The sequence below is a fragment of the Haliotis rufescens genome, unplaced genomic scaffold (genome assembly GCF_023055435.1).
Source record: "Haliotis rufescens isolate VD_foot unplaced genomic scaffold, xgHalRufe1.0.p SCAF_10, whole genome shotgun sequence".
Classification (NCBI taxonomy): Eukaryota; Metazoa; Mollusca; class Gastropoda; order Lepetellida; family Haliotidae; genus Haliotis; species Haliotis rufescens.
This window is the reverse complement of record NW_025963780.1, coordinates 42382073-42405391: the sequence shown is the minus strand read 5'-3', so window position 1 is coordinate 42405391 and position 23319 is coordinate 42382073. Positions and strand designations below refer to the sequence as shown.

Sequence of the window (23319 nt, the reverse complement as noted above, 5' to 3'; positions counted from 1 at the left end):
TGAATCCATACAATCTAGGCCATCTATTAGCCATTCTTCAATCGAGAATTTGTCAAAATATGTTTCGAAGCGTAGTCGCCAATTTGAAACTAGTGCCGTAAAGCACGAGAAAGCTACCTTCTGATTGGCTAATGTAGACTTCTTGTCAGTCATTCCATTTGTCGGTCAAAGTTCGGGAAAGGTCGTTCTGACGTGACCCTTCATGAGATGTCCTCAGATCTTTGTTTAGCGGGAGCGAGAACTAAGATCTGATTTTAATGAAATTAATAATAACGTCGAACGGATGAAGGAATACAGTAACCAGGGAGGACTATCCTGATCACAAGCACAAGCACAAGCACCAGCACAAGCACAAGCACAAGCACAAGCACGAGCACAAGCACGAGCACAAGCACGAGCACAAGCACAAGCACAAGCACGAGCACGAGCACAAGCACAAGCACAAGCACAAGCACAAGCACAAGCACGAGCACAAGCACAAGCACGAGCACAAGCACAAGCACGAGCACAAGCACAAGCACAAGCATAAGCACGAGCACGAGCACAAGCACAAGCACAAGCACGAGCACAAGCACAAGCACGAGCACGAGCACAAGCACAAGCACAAGCACAAGCACACGTCCACAAACAATGCTCTTCCTCTGTTGCGGTTTGAATGGGACACATGCCGTCATTAAATCCTTCTGTTACACTGAATGATTGCACCATCGTTACCCGGAGTCTCCTGGAGTGGATACGGTTCGAAAATCATCGATAACAATCGCGTGTTTAATGGAGCGTTAGCCTACTCTCTTTAGGGATAGGCCATTTAGTACAGGGGGTGGTCAGGTGTTTTGGATGCACTAATGTACTGAAAATAATTATCCTCCCCTATTGCTTGTCATATGTTTTAATACCATGTCCTTTCACATTTGTTTCATGACCTTGTCCAAAAGCACTTCAAATTTAAGTGAGCCTGACCACCCGATCCCGTTAGTCGCCTCTTACGACAAACTTTTCGCTTTTTATGGCAAGCATGGGTTGCTGCAGACCTATTCTACCCCAGATCTTTACGGGTCACTTTTTTATTATGAAGAATACAACGTTTCGGAATATATGCTTACTCCTTTATCAGGTGAATGTACCTCATAATAAAAAAGTTGACATCCATAAATTTTCTTTCTAATATTAATCGCTTCTAAATGCCTTTCAAAGACTTCACTTTATATTTTATCATAACAAGTATAGTTTTTCATGACTCTCCCCAAATATGTGCATTAATTTTATGACCAGCCTTTAGAGACAGGTGCCCCGCCCCTGATTCCCTCTGACCCACCCCACACTGTAATAAATACCCACCCCCCCTTATGCCAGCAATCTGTGTTTAATTGTGTAAACAGCAATCTGAAGTACAGTGCACGGATATCGAACGGATCAAGATGGATTGATGGATTAGTCACAACGCTTGTCGACATAATGGTAATTGAACAAGTGGAGCTTATCCACGACGAGAACATAAAACAACTCAATCTCATTAAAATCAGATCTGTTACTGTGATATGATCCCCCGCTGTGTGAAGATCTGAGGACATTTCCATAGGAGGTCGCGTCAGGTGTACTTTCTGATCAGCCATTACGGGTAGAGCTCTATGTTCTCGAAGTATTCAGATCAGCATATCTGAATTCTGTAACTCGAAAATGAGCTAAAACGATCTTTTCCGAATGTACATATTGAAGGTCGGGCTATTATAATGTTCTAGATATTGTATACACCCGGTCCTTTCTGTGTTCGTTAGAATCTACACCCAATAGGGTGTACTGTCGAAGGCATATTTTCCCCTGTGTGGGTTTTCTTTTGTTAAAAGCTTACATCTGGTCGGCTCACGCATCCTTCATTCAGATTGAGCGGTAGTAGTCAAATAACCTGATTTAAGGGTGTCCCCTGATCTTAACTTCAGACTATAAAAGTCCAGTTTCCACCCTTGCCGGACTAACGAGTTTATGCATAGTCCAAGTAAATCAGGTATCGAAATCAACTTCAGGTTCGTAAACAGCCGTGCATATTTCGGTCGATCGCAGGATTTGCAAAGCATGCGTACCTTTAACTTAGCGTCAACAGATATTTATCAAATCTTTTCATGTTTTTAATCAATGTGCAATCATTTGCAATACTTACGAAGTAAGACCCGTTTTATTACAATATAGATATTTATTATCGATCAGATCGTCTTCACTGGGTGCCGCCATTTTATTTGGAGCAAAGGCAAGAGATATGAGAGGTGAAATCTGATTGGTCAATAGGAGGAACATAAAAGGAAAAACGGCCACTAGTGGCGCTACCATCGAGCCCAGAAATTCCAGCCAAGTTCGGCAAGGGTTGGAAACTGGGCTTTTACAGTCAGTTATCTCTCTTGCCTCGGGAAGATGATTTTAACGCTTAGGTATCGTATCAAAAAAAAATTACCTGATTTGAATGAGATTGATTTGTTATATTTTCCCTCATAAATGTTCGCACTGACAGTTACCTCCCATGAACATTCCACGACCCTGAAATTCTCGATTCTCTTTCATTTTTCCCGGCAATACCCTGACCTTGAACTTTCCTTGCAGCATGATGACCTTGAACCTTTCGAAAATTTACTGATCTTTGAAGTCCTTGATTGTTTAACGACCTTGAATTTCATTAAAACTCCTCGTCCTTCAATTTCCCAACAGTTCCTTGACCTTGTATTTTAAAACAATTCCCTGATCTTGAATATCCCTGGTAACTCCGTTACCACTGAGAACCATGTTTAGAAGACCAACAGATAAACCACACAAAGCTGGTTGTGGTCTTTTATTTTGAAAACACCTACGGTTTGAAGTAATAGAAATATACGCTCCGAAGAGTAACCATTTGGTGCATAGCAACCCTTATAGCAACCAACGTATCATGAGAGTGATAAACATTTCCACCATCAAATTAAGTGACTGTTCCCTAAGGACACATCAAACGCATGTGACCTCGCCAAAGTCAGCCCACTGGTGTTCCCCAAAGAGCGGTCAGCTACGAAATTAATGGCCCATAACGCATGTGACATGCCAGCCTCGTAATGTCATGTCCTTGCCCTTGGTAGAATAGGGGAGGTAATCAATGTAAAACACTGGAGACAATGGTTCAGCTGCGTCTGGCTCCTGCGGGACATATTGTGTGATAATGGTGTTATAATATGGACAATTGTCAGACCATTTGTACCTAGTCAGATCCCAGCTTTGACTGGGATCCTGTCTACCTAAATGAATAAATACTTGGGTTTTCAAAACCGTGGATGACCCAGGTGAACCTAACTTAACCTTGGCTGACCAACTGTTTTATGTCATACTTCGGTTGACCCAAGTTGACCCCAGCCATGAACCCCTTGGGTGACGTATTTAGCAGCCTCCAAGTGACGTCATCAGCAAATCTATATATCTAGTTCCGTTTATAGATTCAATCAAGGATATAAGCATGTTAATGAATATACTTAACTAGGTATTGATAGTATATATGTATTCTGATATGCGTCAGGGATATTAAACTTTTGATTGTTGATATAAATAAATTGATCAATATTTCAACTTTAATGATTATTTTTCATTTCGTTTGATGTTCTACGCGTTATTTTGAATTTTCTTGTCGTTACAAATGCATTAATTAGAAAAGGAACAATGGCAGAATTTTCAAGCAATGAAATATGTTAACCTCTCATAGTTGCGGCTGTTGTATTTGTCTTCTTAGCAGCCATTATTATAACCAAGGTTGTACTTTATGCGTTTTATGTTTGGTACTGCCCTAAATTCCCTTAATTAACGCTGTAAACCAAGGTTGAATCTAGTCAACCCTGGTTGCCAGAAAAGAAGTAACCCTGGTTGACTGAGGTCACTCAGGGTGTACTAATCGAACGCACGCAGTGTGAATATGACCACACATCGATATCGGTTGTACCCCCACTGAGACACGGCTGGAATCAATACGTTACGTAAAATTTACAAATCGTGGCGATTCGTGGGATTCGAGCTCTTTGTGGAATAGTAGCATTACAGATTCCGAGAACGGATCATACTGCCCGTTGGAACTGTTTGACTTCATGTCAAGACGATGTAGGTTCAGCACCGTGAAAACAGAAAGATTTGACGTACAGTGGAGTGTATCGGGAATTATCAAATATTGAATGTATGTGTATGGTACCACAGACGGAAGGCTCCCTGCTAATTTGTTATTTTTTGTTACATAACGCCGCTTCCAGCAATATTGCAGCTGAAGTCTTTGGTAGGTATTTAGAAGTTGGAGGAATAGAATACCTGACACTTTTGTAAGGATGACGACATCGTTTACTTTTTGTAACGATGTTACATATGAAGGGACGAGAAGTAGCCATGAAACGCCGTCACAACGAATAAGGAAATTGTAATCCTTAAAATAAGTGCCATGTGATATTCCAGCTATATGACAAATGCCTGTAAAAAAATCGAGCCTGGCCCAGACAAACAAATGATTGATATTATGAGCATTGATCCATGTAGCCTGGGTACGATATCACACAATCAACCAAGTCACCTATCCCGACCACTCGATCCACTGAGCCACCTTCTACAACATGCATGGGTTGCTGAGAAACAAATCTAACCTGGAATCCCTGCTGGGCCCTCTTAAGTATCAAACCAACATTGTCCTAAGATTGTTTTGTCATCATTTCTTTAGCTATGCCGTCAAAATCATACAGTATTCTTTTTTCAGATTATACTTTGTCGACACTTACCGGTACCGTCAGAAGAAACGTACACGCAGGCGTAACGTTCAATGTGGCCGGAAATGACGTCATATGAACATGGCGGACAGTCTCAAGATGAAATGTCGAATGACGTCCACATTGAATGCACTCTGCATCATATACGGTTGCCGTAAAGATCAGAAATAACCCTTACTTGATTACACGACTATACCACAGTGGTGACTCAGAATGACGTTGCGCATGTTTCGTTATCACGACCCAGCGTTTATAAACATAAAGTAATAAATCTTAATCAATACCGATAAGGAAGCTAGGCCACAACTTGCAGATTGGAGCAAGACTATCTACAGCACTTGACTGGGCCTCACTTCCGCCGATTGTTACTGTTTGAAAAATCTGGGTCAAGTCTGTTTATTGGTAACGCGTACTTGGTAGAAACACTTGATTGCAACATCGTGATGATAATAATAATGGGATGTTCCTTATACCTGTCTGGATGTATGACCATGATATCATTGAGGGTGTCACCGACCCCTGAATCCTACGTACCAAAAGCGGTTGGTAGCGTCATCACTCGACTAACGGGATCGGGTGGTCAGGCTCGCTGACTTGGTTGAAGCATGTCATCGTATTCAAAATGCGTGGATCGATGCTCATGATGTCAATCACTGGATTATGTGGTCCAGGCTTATTTACAGACCGACTTCATATAGCTGGAATATTGCTGAGTGCGGCGTTAAACAACAACAACCAAACAAACAAACATCAAAGATAATTCGTTAAAAAGTTGTAAAATAGAACGATCTGATATAATAGGCAGTTGTAAGGAAATACAAGGATGGTATGGTGCAAGGGACCGACCATTTGCTATTCCGGAAGGGGAGTGGGAGGGGGGTGGGGGTTTGGGTGGGGGGAGGTGTGTGTGTGTTGGGGGGGGGGGGGGGGGGGGATTTTATCGAAACATATAACCTAGGGGTTTTTTTGGTCCGATGGAAATGTCATATGTCATATCTTAATATTGTGGAATTTCACATTGATTTCTATTTTTTTTCATAATTTGTCTTTTTATCAAACGATTATCAATCTGCTTTCATTTCATTTGAACCTGAGAAGGCCCCGTCTGGGTCATGACATGGGCGTGTAGACACTGGGTACAGATCAGCTGTAGATCAGCTGATAATAACCAGGGCACTGAAACTACTCGCAACAATTCACGTGCAGTCATGTGTACTTGTAATGCATAATCGCAGCGGGGATTCCAGGTTAGAATTGATCCCCCAGCAACCCATGCTTGTCAAACGAGGCGACCTAATCGATCAGGCTCGGTGACTTAGTTGATGGTGTCTCATCGTATCCAAAATTCCTGGGTCATAATCCTCCTCATAATATCAACCACTTGTTTGTGGGATTATTTACACTTGGTCCAGATTTAAACGTCATGTAGCTGACTTATTCCTGAGTGTGGTTTTTAGACAACAAACAAACGTATGCATCAGGTTTTAACATTGTTCATTGAATTTACCATGAAACAGGGGCAGTGGGGTAGCCTAGTGGTTAAAGCGTTCGCTCATAACGTCGAAGGTCAGGGTTCGATTATTTCTGTTTCCACTCGCTGTGGCATAGCTTGAATGCTGTTAAAAGCGGCGTAAAATAATACTCACTTACTTTAATCATTCGGAACCCGGGTCGTAGATACAAAAAAACAAGGCGGAAGAACCGATTAATAACTATCTGGTAGTTACAATAACTCACCAGGCCCTGTGTCATGCTAACTATTGACGTTATAATTATCACTGGTGTATTTTCAACGGTTCATGGACAACTGCTGTGCGTCGATAGTTCCCTGATCGTTACACCCGTATTATATCCAGTGCGTTAATCTGCTTGACGTAATAACCCTCTTCCTGGGAACACGGGGATTGAGAAGGCACTGTTGTTTGTTGTTTTTGGTTGCTGGAGATTATTCTGGTGGTTAACAAAACGCAGCAGTAAATCACGTATTTGATCTTCAGCGACGTGGCGTACATTGCTGTCGTATTTACCCACATTATTACGCCCTGAAACGCGTTGTACTACAGTAAAACTACTTCCACACACAGGTTACGATACCACACCATATAACATATACTGTATACTATTGAACACTCAATTATTCCATATTACTATAGTTAAGCTGTCATGGCGTGACAGATTAACTATACAGTAAACAACGGTTATAACGAACTCAAAGGGACCACTAATTTCAGTTCGTTATAACCGTAGTTCGTTATAGGCATATATACAGCATAACTACAGCAAATTTTAGGGACAAAAAAATAAGTTCGTTATATCCGTCAGTTCGTTATAAGCATGTTCGTTATAACCATAGTTTACTGTAGTAATAAGAAAAAAAGGCAGACAAATAAAATATACTACTCAAAAGATGTTAAGAACGCCCGATTCTTTCATGGCATGACAGGTGAACTATATTAATATGAAAAAGGGGGAACACATATTAGATACTACTCAAAAGAAGTTAAAGAACACAATTCTTTCATGTTATTATCGTTAATATTATTCTCATATCATGACAGATTAACTATAGTAATATGAAAGAATCGGGTGTTCTGTAACTTCTTTTAAGTAGGATATATCAGGATTGTATCGTAGCCATTCGACCATCATCAGTAGTTATAATACATGAAATACGGTACCCATTCAGTGCCCCGTATATACTCCGGGGTACGCGCCTAAAAATACGATTGCATTTCAGTTTAGATCTATTTAAAGTTTTACACGATGCTTTCCTCCCATAAATCAGTGCGTGAACTTCCGGAGTAGTTGAAGACACGTGACGTGTGATCCGCTGTGTTACCTTAACTTCCATGGCACCTAATCTACCTTCTCAGGTACAGATAACAATACCCCGACAACAATGTTTTGCCGGGAAGGAGATATAGACACGTTTGCTAACCGACAACACGATCTTTGTCGTTTATTGAGCGGGTACACTCGGCTCACCTCAACCCCCCAGTCTCGGACAGAATTGGGAGGAATCAATATTGGTACTGGATGCACAAGTTTCACACGTTCACGTGACTATCACATTCAGCAGCTCAATCGGGCGTCAGCGAGATCCTTATTTTAATGCATATCACTTATAAATCGTTAAGTTGATTGCTAGTAACCATACAAAATTAACAATAATCAGAATCTGCATCCCAGCATTGTGAATATTGGAACTGGTTTCGCAAGTTTCATAAGTTCACGTGACTATCACATTACGAAACCCAATATAATTACCCTTGTATTAATGCATATCCATATATAATGGTTTACGTGACTGCTCTTTGCCATACAAAAACAATTTCGAGCATCTCGGTATTTCCAGGATCTATGTTAGATATTATGAAACGCGGCCCGTGAAGATACGGATAAGAATAGGTCTTCAGCAACCCATGCTTGCCGTAAGAGGCAACTATGCTTGTCGTAAGAGGCGACTAATGGGATCGGGTGGCCAGGCTAGCTGACTTGGTTGAAGCATGTTATCGTTTCCCAATTGCGTAGATTGATGCTCATGATGTCAATCATTGGATTATGGAACGCAATCTGGTGTCATGCGTGGCCCTTATATGAATGAATTTCAATATTAAATAGTACTTAATACTTAACACTTGATTTACCATAAAACACCTTTCTCAGAATCGGTGTCATGTTGAACTTTATGAGATAGCCCACCCACGCACCGGGACGAGTGACTAATGTGATTGATCTGTTTTAGCAAGTCAGCTGCCATATCACAGTGGGAGACATCAATAATAGGCGTCTGTGTTGGCAACATCGCCCCCTATCAGGGTACAATTTTTTAACTATAGTTGTGGTGAAAGTGAAGTCAATAATACCTTGTAGATAAACCTCTGTGCTAATATTGGGCTATACTGAGTGAACATTGCGGCATATATCACTGGTCGGAGTTGCGTCCCTTAGCAGGACAGGATCCGTTGATTGTAGGTTCGAAAGTTTCTCCCTCATTGTGATCCTGGGTTTATCAGTATCATACTAACTACAATGAATTTCTCGAATACCACGATGAGTTTTAACAAGTCTCGCCATGGAATTGTTTCGAAAACGAAAAAAGTTCCACGACTATTTGTTTTCTGTTCGGTCCTAAATCCAGCGACCCGTGAAGATTCCGGGGTAGAATAGGTCTTCAGCAACCCATGCTTGCCGTAAAAGGTGACTATGCTTGTCGTAAAAGGCGACGAACGGCATCGGATGGTCAGGCTAGCTGCCTTGGTTGATGCATGTCATCGATCCCAATTGCGTGGATCGATGCTCATGATGTCAATCACTGGATTGTCTGGCCCAGACTCGATTATTTACAGACCGCCGTCATATAGCTGGAATATTGCTGAGCGCGGCGTTAAGCAACAAACAAACCAACCAAACCTAAATCCAGCATCTAGTATCAGCTGTGTTGACAAAACTAATCGTCTTTATAAAAGTCCAAACACCAATAAGTCCTATTGACCTGACTGAGTGAAAATGTCACATCGACGCAGTCCTCTGAATCGATTTGACTCCAAGCGATATTTGCTTACTACATGTTCAACAATCGCTAACACCAACACGACTGACACGCTGAAAGTGATTCTGTACCAACAGACAGGGTTACAAAGCTTACTTTGAAATAATCCACCTGATCTCGCCCTGACCTTGGTGACAATCTACAGTTCAACCCAGTTCAAAGATTCATCGTTCTATCACAGCAGAAAATCTGCTAATATAATAAGTACATAGGACTTCGAGGGGACCCAAATTTAATTCCTGTTTATACAAAGGTCCGGATTAGTGAGATTGTAGGAGATAAAAACATAGGGTGAAAACAGGTTGTCGTTGCTCTTGTTGTTGTTATAATTATTGTTAGTAGAAGTAGTAGTAGAAGTAGTAGTAGTAGTAGTAGTTGTAATAGTAGTGATTGGTATTATTATTATTACCAAACCTAAGGCACCGAGAACGATGGGGAGTCGGACAACTTGGTACTTGGGATGCAAGCGTGACATTTCGAAAGCGAGGTCCGCATATTTGCCATGTTTTTCCCCTATCTTGTCAATCACATTACTGTCAAAAGGGACAGAAAATTCAATGATATTAATGATTTCATTGGATTTATCAAAAACGACAAGATCAGGTTTGTTGGCCTGGATACGTCTGAGGCTGTATACGGGCCTATTCCAAAGAATTTTGTATTTATCATTTTCCATGACGCCCTCTACATATTCCGGGTCGTACCGTGGGTTTACCTCTGTGTCAAGACGGTAATAAAACGATCGAGCCACGCCCTCATGTCGCTTAAGATACTGTGTCTGTGCCAAAGCTCGACATCCAATGACAATGTGTTGGGCAGTCTCATTAATTCATTACATAATCTACATTTCATATTCACATTTTGAAGCAAAATCACACTGACGGTCTCGAGTGGGAAGTGACTTGTCCTGAGCAGCAAACAGAAAGCCTTCTGGTACACATTTCATGCCAGCCGACTTCATCCAAGCGAAGGACTCCACAAGGTTGCTGATCTTCTCAACACACTGCCCATAGACTCGATGCAGTGGTCGTTCAGATAGCCTCTCCTTGAAAAACTGAGTCTGGGCCAATTTGGTATGGCACTTCGCTTGGTTGACACTCATTTCTGTACCGTCCAGCAGTACAGAACAATCAACAAAATCAACCCCGACATTGAGATTATGTCCCACATCCTTGGCTCGTTTACGGAAACTGTGGAATGACTTGTTTTCACCATGAGTCTTGGCATGCTTCACAAGAGGATCATCAGACAAATAAATGTGTGCAAAAGTGCACAAAACAATTCTATCATGAAGAGCCCCAACGTTAAACAAACCACCACATGATTGTGGGTTCGAATCCCGGTTCGCCCCAATTATGTTTCTAGGTTTGTCAGCACCATACCCGTGCTCGTGGGTTTCACCGAAGTGGTAAACGTCTGAGGCCTGCATCACTTCGGGCTTTCCTCCCACATTAAGCTGACACGCCGTGATATAACTGGAATAATGTTAAAAGCGGCGTTAAACCCAACTCACTCACTCACTTTAACTTTATTGCGAGCGTTCAGCTCTGAACTCCAGATTTCCTTGTCTACATATGTATGTTGTTGTTGTTGTTGTTGTTTTTGTTGTTGTTGTTAAAGTACATACGGGGCCGGATTCGATATATTCCTTTGCACATGATTAGACTGGGTTCCCTCTCCGTGGCTGCGCGCCAGTCTGACCATCTGGCGCTCTGCGTGTCCCTAACCCATGTCGCGTCAATATAACTAGATTATTCCGTGTAGACTTAAACCGCTGTGCATATAACATTCCCACAAATCTGCGGTCTTATTAACGTGTAGATATAACCGTTCTGTTTACCTAGTGTCGTAGCCCGACAATATAACAAGCCTGTGAACATATTTGCTGTACACAAAACTAAGCGAGGTGTCTTTACCCTCCCTATCTACGCCAACATTGACGACACGCTACGCCATCGACCCCAGTGACGGAACAACCAGGGTTATCGTGAAATCTCCATCCTCAATCATCCAGTGTTTCGTACCTTTATTTTTTCCCACAGCGTTACATAAGCTGACGGACAAAAGAACATATCCGCCCATGTTTGATGCTGGCTAAATATGAAACAAATAAATGGTTATCCGATGTGGTGTATTTGATAAGGGTATCATACATGTAGTTGCGTTATGGACCTAATGTTGGGAGTGTTTCGGCGACTGTGTCCGGGCTAGTTACGTTTGTACTCGAGTGTATTCTTCTTTTGCACGTATGTTTACAGAGTCATAGATACATATTCCAAAACTATAATACATATCTATAATGCAATCTCATTTGAGATTTAATATCCAAATAATTGTTGTTTTACCATTGAATCCAACGTTTTGTTTTGGCTTCAAAACGTTCATTTCCTTCTGGAATATTTTCCAACCATCTTGCAAATCATTTCATTTTCAGTACGTATTTACATTCACAAAGAATATGAACAATTGTTTCAGGGTAGATTTAAAACGAACTCCAAACCATTTGTAGTCAAAATATATTAACTTTATAGTGGAACCATCTAACGTTAACACTTTGTGTACATCTAATAAATCAAATTTACGAGTTTCCCCATCCTCATCCAGTGTATCATGTCTTATATTATTATATCTCCATTCTAATTTGATATATACCCTGAGGCCATTCGCAAGCATTTCTCCTTGAGTCTGATTCGAATGATCCAAGTGATTGTGTTTGTGACGTCACTTCCGATATGGCGGCGAATGGATCCATGTAATTATCATAACATATTCTACCATGGCATTGAAGAATGCTTGTTTCTGCTTGGTAAAAATCAGGTATCTAATTCCATTCGATACCTCAAAACTAACATGCCTTTTCACACACAAACTTTGCCTGTGAAAATATCGAGCTATCGAGAGCCCATGCATCGATGCATATAACAATGGCCGCTGATTAAATGATGGAAAAGATGGACTTAATCTTTAGTTAGCCTGTCACAATTTCACAAAATACAGTAGGTTTATCTCTTAAATGGAGATATGAATTGCCGAATAATTGAATAATTCTAAAAAATAAGACACATATGAAGGTCATGAAATAAAATGTACACTTGGGGAAAGTCTTTTAAGAATATGACGTGCAATTGGGGAGGATAAACATTTTCAGTACACAGGTGCATCAAAAACCTCCATGTAATTAATGACCAGTCGACCCGTGAAGATCCGGGGTAGAATAGGTCTTCAGTAACCCAGGCTTGCTGTAAAAGGCGACTATGTATGTCGTAAGAGGCGACTAACGGGATCTGGTGGTCAGGCTCGTTGTCTTGGTTCATGCATGTCATCGTATACCAATTGCGCCAATCGATGCTCATAATGTCAATCATTGGATTATGGAACGCAATCTGGTGTCATGCGTGGCCCTTATATGAATGAATTTCAATATTAAATAGTACTTAATACTTAACACTTGATTAACCATAAAACACTTTTCTCACTGGATTGTCTGGTCCAGACTCATTTTTTACAGACCGTCGTCATATAGCTGGAAAGTTGCTGAGTGCGGCGTTAAATAACAAACAAACAAACAAACAAACAGTTTATCAGGCGCGCCGTCTTGATGTTGGGGATAGCATAGGTTGCTGGTGACCTGTCGGGAATCCCTACCGGTTAGGCGTGGCAGTCGCTATTACCGTGCGGCGTTAAACAACAAACAAACATGGCCTCAAGAACACATACCTCGAGGTAATTAAAGCGCCATTTTAACAGCAATTCTACAATGTCTACATGAACACAGTGGTAACAATGGCCATTATTCGCCGTGTGTTAGGAGACCAGCAACAATAACCCCTCTCTGTGAGGGTGTCACACACAGTGTTGTACAAGGACATAACGGTGTTTAATTGAACCCTGATATAATCTGGCAACACTGCCGACCACGCTGAGGTATTACATTACAAGCAGGGCTGATTGTTGGAATTCCATTATGGTGGTTGTACGTGTAGAAATGATGTATTTTGGACTCTGTTATGCTGTGTGTGTCCATACTGTGAACAAGCGTGTTATTTATCTTGTTGCATTAAGTTACATACATTACCTATATTTTAACTGTATATGTGTAGGGCTCTATCATTTGATATTTGGGGAGGAGGGGAGGAGATTTCTACAGAAAATGCTGGAGATATTAATTGCCTCCACATTTACTGATACACAATGATTGGCTTACTGGATGTTCCATATGAGTGATTGAGTATTGTTTTACGCCGCTTTTAGCAGTATTCCAGCAATATCGCGGCGGGTGACGCCAGAAATGGGCTTCACATATTGTACTGTGGACCCGTGAAGATCCGGGGTAGAATAGGTCTTCAGCAACCCATGCATGCCATAACAAGCGATAGTGCTTGTCATAAGAGGCGACTAACGGGATCGGGTGGTCAGGCTCGCTGACTTGGTTGATGCATGTCATCGTATCCCAATTGCTCATGATGTCAGTTACAGGATTGTCTGATCCAGACTCGATTATTTACAGACCGCCGTCATATAGGTGGAATATATTGCTGCGTGCGGCGTTACATATCAAACAAACAAACATTGTACTAATGGTAATCGAACCTGGGCCTTCGGCGTGACAAGCAAACACTTTATCACTTGGCCCACCCACAGCCCCTGTTCCATATAAACAGATGTGTTGCTATGATACCAAATAAAATGATCGTCTTCTTTCAGAAGCCACAAATGTGTGTTGTAATGCAGCGACTAGTGAGTGAAATACAAGTATGTCTCAATCTCATTAAAATCAGATCTTAGTTCTCGCTACCGCTAAACAAAGATCTGAGGACATCCCATTACGGGTCACGTCAGAACGACCTTGCGCGAACTTTGACCGACCAATGGAGTGACCAGTCAGAAGGCAGCTTTCTCGTGCTTTACGGCACTAATTTCAAATTGGCGACTACGCTTCGAAACATGTTTTGACAAATTCTCGATTACAAATTTGAAACCTGAACAAAAGAACATTCTGGAATGACTAATAGATGGTCTAGATTGTATGGATTCAGTCGTTAAACCTGCAACTATCGTTCTGAATACCGCGTGTTAAAGTTTTCGAGGTTGCATAATTAGAAATCACATTCCGACTGTCACTTTCATAATCTGGTAAGCGACGCTCTGATTGGTCGGATGAAAGGTCGTTCTGACGCGACCCCTAATGGGATGTCTTCAGATCTTTGTTTAGCGGTTGCGAGAACTAAGGTCTGATTTTAATGAGATTGAAGTGTATCTCAAACAGACATCCAAACTTCCAACTCACGTCCCTTCATCCCTACCCCTCCGATTATTAAATGGTTCGAAAGGGGTAAAGGAGGTTGGCCCGGGGGTAGGGACTCGTAGAATGAGGTGCGTGGAGAGCATTTAATTTACAAAGTAAAAAATGCCTGATTTCTACACGTAACCTTATAACTAAAAGCACAAACTACACACAGACGATATTCCTAGTACGCAGTGTAATGCCATTTGGTTCTTCAGATATCATGCATATGGACATTTACATTCAAACCCCGTTGTGTCGAACTTTGATGTGTCGAGCTTACGGTTGTCTGGAAGTAAAATCATGGTCCTTGCGTATTCCCTCTGTATTTATCAATGTCGGTTATATCGAACTCGTATAACTCGAGGTGTGTAAGTAGATCCCTTCAACTTCGACACAACGGTGTTTGACTGTTCGATTTATAGACACGTGGATATGGACGCACAGGAACGGATGTGGATATATGGACACATAGTTATGGACATACACGTATGGACACGTGCATATGGATACGTGGGTATGTATATATAGGAATGGGCTGTGTGGACACGTGGGTATGTATATATAGGAATGGGCTGTGTGGACACGTGGGTATGTATATATAGGAATGGGTTGTATGGACACGTGGGTATGTATATATAGGAATAGGCTGTGTGGACACGTGGGTATGTATATATAGGAATAGGCTGTGTGGACACGTGGGTATGTATATATAGGAATAGGCTGTATGGACACGTGGGTATGTATATATAGGAATAGGCTGTATAGACACGTGGGTATGTATATATAGGAATGGGGTAAATGGACACGTGGGTATGTATATTTAGGAATGGGCTAAATGGACACGTGGGTATATTTAGGAATGGGCTAAATGGACACGTGGGTATATATAGGAATAGGCTAAATGGACACGTGGGTATGTATATATAGGAATAGGCTGTACGGACACGTGGGTATGTATATATAGGAATAGGCTGTATGGACACGTGGGTATGTATATATAGGAATGGGGTAAATGGACACGTGGGTATGTATATATAGGAATGGGCTGTATGGACACGTGGGTATGTATATATAGGAATAGGCTGTATAGACACGTGGGTATGTATATATAGGAATGGGCTGTGTGGACACGTAAGAGGCTGTATAGACACGTGGGTATGTATATATAGGAATAGGCTGTATGGACACGTGGGTATGTATATATAGGAATGGGCTGTGTGGACACGTAAGAGGCTGTATAGACACGTGGGTATGTATATATAGGAATAGGCTGTATAGACACGTGGGTATGTATATATAGGAATAGGTTGTATAGACACGTGGATATGTATATATAGGAATAGGCTGTATGGACACGTGGGTATGTATATATAGGAATAGGCTGTATGGACACGTGGGTGTGTATATATAGGAATAGGCTGTATAGACACGTGGGTATGTATATATAGGAATAGGTTGTATAGACACGTGGATATGTATATATAGGAATAGGCTGTATGGACACGTGGGTATGTATATATAGGAATGGGCTGTGTGGACACGTAAGAGGCTGTATAGACACGTGGGTATGTATATATAGGAATAGGCTGTATAGACACGTGGGTATGTATATATAGGAATAGGTTGTATAGACACGTGGATATGTATATATAGGAATAGGCTGTATGGACACGTGGGTATGTATATATAGGAATAGGCTGTATGGACACGTGGGTGTGTATATATAGGAATAGGCTGTATAGACACGTGGGTATGTATATATAGGAATAGGTTGTATAGACACGTGGATATGTATATATAGGAATAGGCTGTATGGACACGTGGGTATGTATATATAGGAATAGGCTGTATGGACACGTGGATATGTATATGTAGGAATGGGTTGTATGGACACGTGGGTATGTATATATAGGAATAGGCTGTATGGACACGTGGGTATGTATATATAGGAATGGGCTGTGTGGACACGTGGGTATGTATATATAGGAATGGGCTGTGTGGACACGTGGGTATGTATATATAGGAATAGGCTGTATGGACACGTGGGTATGTATATATAGGAATGGGCTGTGTGGACACGTGGGTATGTATATATAGGAATAGGCTGTATGGACACGTGGGTATGTATATATAGGAATAGGCTGTATGGACACGTGGGTATGTATATATAGGAATAGGCTGTGTGGACACGTGGGTATGTATATATAGGAATGGGCTGTATGGACACGTGGGTATGTATATATAGGAATAGGTTGTATGGACACGTGGGTATGTATATATAGGAATAGGCTGTATAGACACGTGGGTATGTATATATAGGAATGGGCTGTATGGACACGTGGGTATGTATATATAGGAATAGGTTGTATGGACACGTGGGTATGTATATATAGGAATAGGCTGTATAGACACGTGGGTATGTATATATAGGAATGGGCTGTGTGGACACGTGGGTATGTATATATAGGAATGGGCTGTGTGGACACGTGGGTATGTATATATAGGAATGGGCTGTATGGACACGTGGGTATGTATATATAGGAATGGGCTGTGTGGACACGTGGGTATGTATATATAGGAATAGGCTGTATGGACACGTGGGTATGTATATATAGGAATGGGCTTAATGGACACGTGGGTATGTATATATAGGAATGGGCTGTATGGAGACGTGGGTATGTATATATAGGAATGGGCTGTGTGGACACGTGGGTATGTATATGTAGGATTGGGCTGTATGGACACGTGGGTATGTATATATAGGAATGGGCTGTATAGACACGTGGGTATATATAGGAATAGGCTGTATGGACACGTGGGTATGTATATATAGGAATGGGCTGTGTGGACACGTGGGTATGTATATATAGGAATAGGCTGTATGGACACGTGGGTATGTATATATAGGAATAGGCTGTATGGACACGTGGGTATGTATATATAGGAATAGGCTGTGTGGACACGTGGGTATATATATATAGGAATAGGCTGTATGGACACGTGGGTATGTATATATAGGAATGGGCTGTGTGGACACGTGGGTATGTATATGTAGGATTGGGCTGTATGGACACGTGGGTATGTATATATAGGAATGGGCTGTATAGACACGTGGGTATATATAGGAATAGGCTGTATGGACACGTGGGTATGTATATATAGGAATGGGCTGTGTGGACACGTGGGTATGTATATATAGGAATAGGCTGTATGGACACGTGGGTATGTATATATAGGAATGGGCTGTATGGACACGTGGGTATGTATATATAGGAATAGGCTGTATGGACACGTGGGTATCTATATATAGGAATAGGCTGTATGGACACGTGGGTATATATAGGAATAGGCTGTATGGACACGTGGGTATGTATATATAGGAATGGGCTGTATAGACACGTGGGTATATATAGGAATAGGCTGTATGGACACGTGGGTATGTATATATAGGAATGGGCTGTATAGACACGTGGGTATATATAGGAATAGGCTGTATGGACACGTGGGTATGTATATATAGGAATAGGCTGTGTGGACACGTGGGTATGTATATATAGGAATAGGCTGTATGGACACGTGGGTATGTATATATAGGAATAGGCTGTATGGACACGTGGGTATGTATATATAGGAATGGGGTAAATGGACACGTGGGTATGTATATATAGGAATAGGCTGTATAGACACGTGGGTATGTATATATAGGAATAGGCTGTATAGACACGTGGGTATGTATATATAGGAATGGGTTGTATGGACACGTGGGTATGTATATATAGGAATAGGCTGTATAGACACGTGGGTATGTATATATAGGAATAGGCTGTATAGACACGTGGGTATGTATATGTAGGAATGGGTTGTATGGACACGTGGGTATGTATATATAGGAATAGGCTGTATAGACACGTGGGTATGTATATATAGGAATGGGTTGTATGGACACGTGGGTATGTATATATAGGAATGGACTGTATGGACACGTGGATATGTATATATAGGAATGGGCTGTATAGACACGTGGGTATGTATATATAGGAATGGGCTGTGTGGACACGTGGGTATGTATATATAGGAATAGGCTGTATGGACACGTGGGTATGTATATATAGGAATAGGCTGTATGGACACGTGGGTATGTATATATAGGAATGGGCTTAATGGACACGTGGGTATGTATATATAGGAATAGGCTGTATGGACACGTGGGTATGTATATATAGGAATAGGCTGTATGGACACGTGGGTATGTATATATAGGAATAGGCTGTATGGACACGTGGGTATGTATATATAGGAATGGGCTGTGTGGACACGTGGGTATGTATATATAGGAATGGGCTTAATGGACACGTGGGTATGTATATATAGGAATGGGCTGTATAGACACGTGGGTATGTATATATAGGAATAGGCTGTATGGACACGTGGGTATGTATATATAGGAATGGGCTGTGTGGACACGTGGGTATGTATATATAGGAATGGGCTGTATGGACACGTGGGTATGTATATATAGGAATAGGCTGTATGGACACGTGGGTATGTATATATAGGAATGGGCTGTGTGGACACGTGGGTATGTATATATAGGAATGGGCTGTATGGACACGTGGATATGTATATATAGGAATGGGCTGTGTGGACACGTGGGTATGTATATATAGGAATAGGCTGTATGGACACGTGGGTATGTATATATAGGAATAGGCTGTATGGACACGTGGGTATGTATATATAGGAATAGGCTGTATGGACACGTGGGTATGTATATATAGGAATAGGCTGTATGGACACGTGGGTATGTATATATAGGAATAGGCTGTATGGACACGTGGGTATGTATATATAGGAATGGGTTGTATAGACACGTGGGTATATATAGGAATAGGCTGTATAGACACGTGGGTATGTATATATAGGAATAGGCTGTATAGACACGTGGGTATGTATATATAGGAATGGGCTGTATAGACACGTGGGTATGTATATATAGGAATGGGCTGTATGGACACGTGGGTATGTATATTTAGGAATGGGCTAAATGGACACGTGGGTATATATAGGAATAGGCTAAATGGACACGTGGGTATGTATATATAGGAATAGGCTGTACGGACACGTGGGTATGTATATATAGGAATAGGCTGTGTGGACACGTGGGTATGTATATATAGGAATGGGCTGTGTGGACACGTGGGTATGTATATATAGGAATAGGCTGTATGGACACGTGGGTATGTATATATAGGAATGGGCTGTGTGGACACGTGGGTATGTATATATAGGAATGGGCTGTGTGGACACGTGGGTATGTATATATAGGAATGGGCTGTGTGGACACGTGGGTATGTATATATAGGAATGGGTTGTGTGGACACGTGGGTATGTATATATAGGAATGGGTTGTATGGACACGTGGGTATGTATATATAGGAATAGGCTAAATGGACACGTGGGTATGTATATATAGGAATAGGCTGTATGGACACGTGGGTATGTATATATAGGAATGGGTTGTGTGGACACGTGGGTATGTATATGTAGGAATGGGCTAAATGGACACGTGGGTATGTATATATAGGAATGGGCTAAATGGACACGTGGGTATGTATATATAGGAATGGGCTAAATGGACACGTGGGTATGTATATATAGGAATAGGCTGTATGGACACGTGGGTATGTATATATAGGAATAGGCTGTATAGACACGTGGGTATATATAGGAATAGGCTGTATGGACACGTGGGTATGTATATATAGGAATAGGCTGTGTGGACACGTGGGTATGTATATATAGGAATGGGCTGTATGGACACGTGGGTATGTATATATAGGAATGGGCTAAATGGACACGTGGGTATGTATATATAGGAATGGGCTGTGTGGATACGTGGGTATGTATATATAGGAATGGGCTAAATGGACACGTGGGTATGTATATATAGGAATAGGCTGTATGGACACGTGGGTATGTATATATAGGAATGGGTTGTATGGACACGTGGGTATGTATATATAGGAATGGGTTGTATGGACACGTGGGTATGTTTATATAGGAATGGGTTGTATGGACACGTGGGTATGTATATATAGGAATGGGCTGTGTGGACACGTGGGTATGTATATATAGGAATGGGGTAAATGGACACGTGGGTATGTATATATAGGAATGGGTTGTATGGACACGTGGGTATGTATATATAGGAATGGGTTGTATGGACACGTGGGTATGTTTATATAGGAATGGGTTGTATGGACACGTGGGTATGTATATATAGGAATAGGCTGTATGGACACGTGGGTATGTATATATAGGAATGGGCTGTACGGACACGTGGGTATGTATATATAGGAATAGGCTGTGTGGACACGTGGGTATGTATATATAGGAATAGGCTGTACGGACACGTGGGTATGTATATATAGGAATAGGCTGTATGGACACGTGGGTATGTATATATAGGAATAGGCTGTGTGGACACGTGGGTATGTATATATAGGAATGGGCTAAATGGACACGTGGGTGTGTATATGTAGGAATGGGTTGTATGGACACGTGGGTATGTATATATAGGAATGGGCTTAATGGACACGTGGGTATGTATATATAGGAATGGGTTGTATGGACACGTGGGTATGTATATATAGGAATGGGCTGTATGGACACGTGGGTATGTATATATAGGAATGGGCTGTATGGACACGTGGGTATGTATATATAGGAATGGGCTGTGTGGACACGTGGGTATGTATATATAGGAATGGGTTGTATGGACACGTGGGTATTTATATATAGGAATAGGCTGTGTGGACACGTGGGTATGTATATATAGGAATAGGCTGCATGGACACGTGGGTATGTATATATAGGAATAGGCTGCATGGACACGTGGGTATGTATATATAGGAATAGGCTGTATGGACACGTGGGTATGTATATATAGGAATGGGCTTAATGGACACGTGGGTATGTATATATAGGAATGGGTTGTATGGACACGTGGGTATGTATATATAGGAATGGGTTGTATGGACACGTGGGTATGTATATATAGGAATGGGCTAAATGGACACGTGGGTATGTATATATAGGAATGGGCTGTGTGGATACGTGGGTATGTATATATAGGAATGGGCTGTGTGGACACGTGGGTATGTATATATAGGAATGGGCTGTGTGGACACGTGGGTATGTTTATATAGGAATGGGTTGTATGGACACGTGGGTATGTATATATAGGAATAGGCTGTATAGACACGTGGGTATGTATATATAGGAATAGGCTGTATGGACACGTGGGTATGTATATATAGGAATGGGCTGTATAGACACGTGGGTATGTATATATAGGAATAGGTTGTATGGACACGTGGGTATGTATATATAGGAATGGGCTGTATAGACACGTGGGTATATATAGGAATAGGTTGTATGGACACGTGGGTATGTATATATAGGAATAGGCTGTATGGACACGTGGATATGTATATATAGGAATAGGCTGCATGGACACGTGGGTATGTATATATAGGAATAGGTTGTATGGACACGTGGGTATGTATATATAGGAATGGGCTTAATGGACACGTGGGTATGTATATATAGGAATGGGCTGTATAGACACGTGGGTATATATAGGAATAGGTTGTATGGACACGTGGGTATGTATATATAGGAATAGGCTGTATGGACACGTGGATATGTATATATAGGAATGGGCTGTATGGACACGTGGGTATGTATATATAGGAATGGGCTGTATGGACACGTGGGTATGTATATATAGGAATAGGCTGTATGGACACGTGGGTATGTATATATAGGAATAGGTTGTGTGGACACGTGGGTATGTATATATAGGAATGGGCTGTATGGACACGTGGATATGTATATATAGGAATGGGCTGTATGGACACGTGGGTATGTATATATAGGAATTGGCTATATAGACACGTGGGTATGTATATATAGGAATGGGCTGTATGGACACGTGGGTATGTATATATAGGAATAGGCTGTATGGACACGTGGGTATGTATATATAGGAATAGGCTGCATGGACACGTGGGTATGTATATATAGGAATAGGTTGTATGGACACGTGGGTATGTATATATAGGAATGGGCTGTATGGACACGTGGGTATGTATATATAGGAATAGGCTGTATGGACACGTGGGTATGTATATATAGGAATGGGCTGTGTGGACACGTGGGTATGTATATATAGGAATAGGCTGCATGGACACGTGGGTATGTATATATAGGAATAGGCTGCATGGACACGTGGGTATGTATATATAGGAATAGGTTGTATGGACACGTGGGTATGTATATATAGGAATGGGCTGTGTGGACACGTGGGTATGTATATATAGGAATAGGCTGTATGGACACGTGGGTATGTATATATAGGAATGGGCTTAATGGACACGTGGGTATGTATATATAGGAATGGGCTGTATGGACACGTGGGTATGTTTATATAGGAATAGGCTGTATGGACACGTGGGTATATATAGGAATAGGCTGTATGGACACGTGGGTATGTATATATAGGAATGGGTTGTATGGACACGTGGGTATGTATATATAGGAATGGGCTGTATGGACACGTGGGTATGTATATATAGGAATAGGTTGTATGGACACGTGGGTATGTATATATAGGAATAGGCTGTATAGACACGTGGGTATGTATATATAGGAATAGGCTGTATGGACACGTG

General features: G+C 41.4%; 1 protein-coding gene across 2 annotated transcripts in view; it reads right to left on the bottom strand.

Moving 5' to 3' along the window:
• The window catches only part of LOC124114687, a 62337-nt gene that overhangs the window by 17168 nt on the left and 21850 nt on the right, over positions 1-23319 (bottom strand). The window contains exon 1 of one of the 2 annotated variants that reach the window (XM_046475372.2): positions 4758-4948. The exons of the other annotated variant lie outside the window; for it this stretch is intronic. Coding sequence (XP_046331328.2) covers positions 4758-4820 — 63 coding nt within the window. The 5' untranslated portion in view covers positions 4821-4948. Of the gene's footprint in view, positions 1-4757; positions 4949-23319 lie in introns of those variants that run through there. 2 annotated transcript variants of the gene reach the window in all.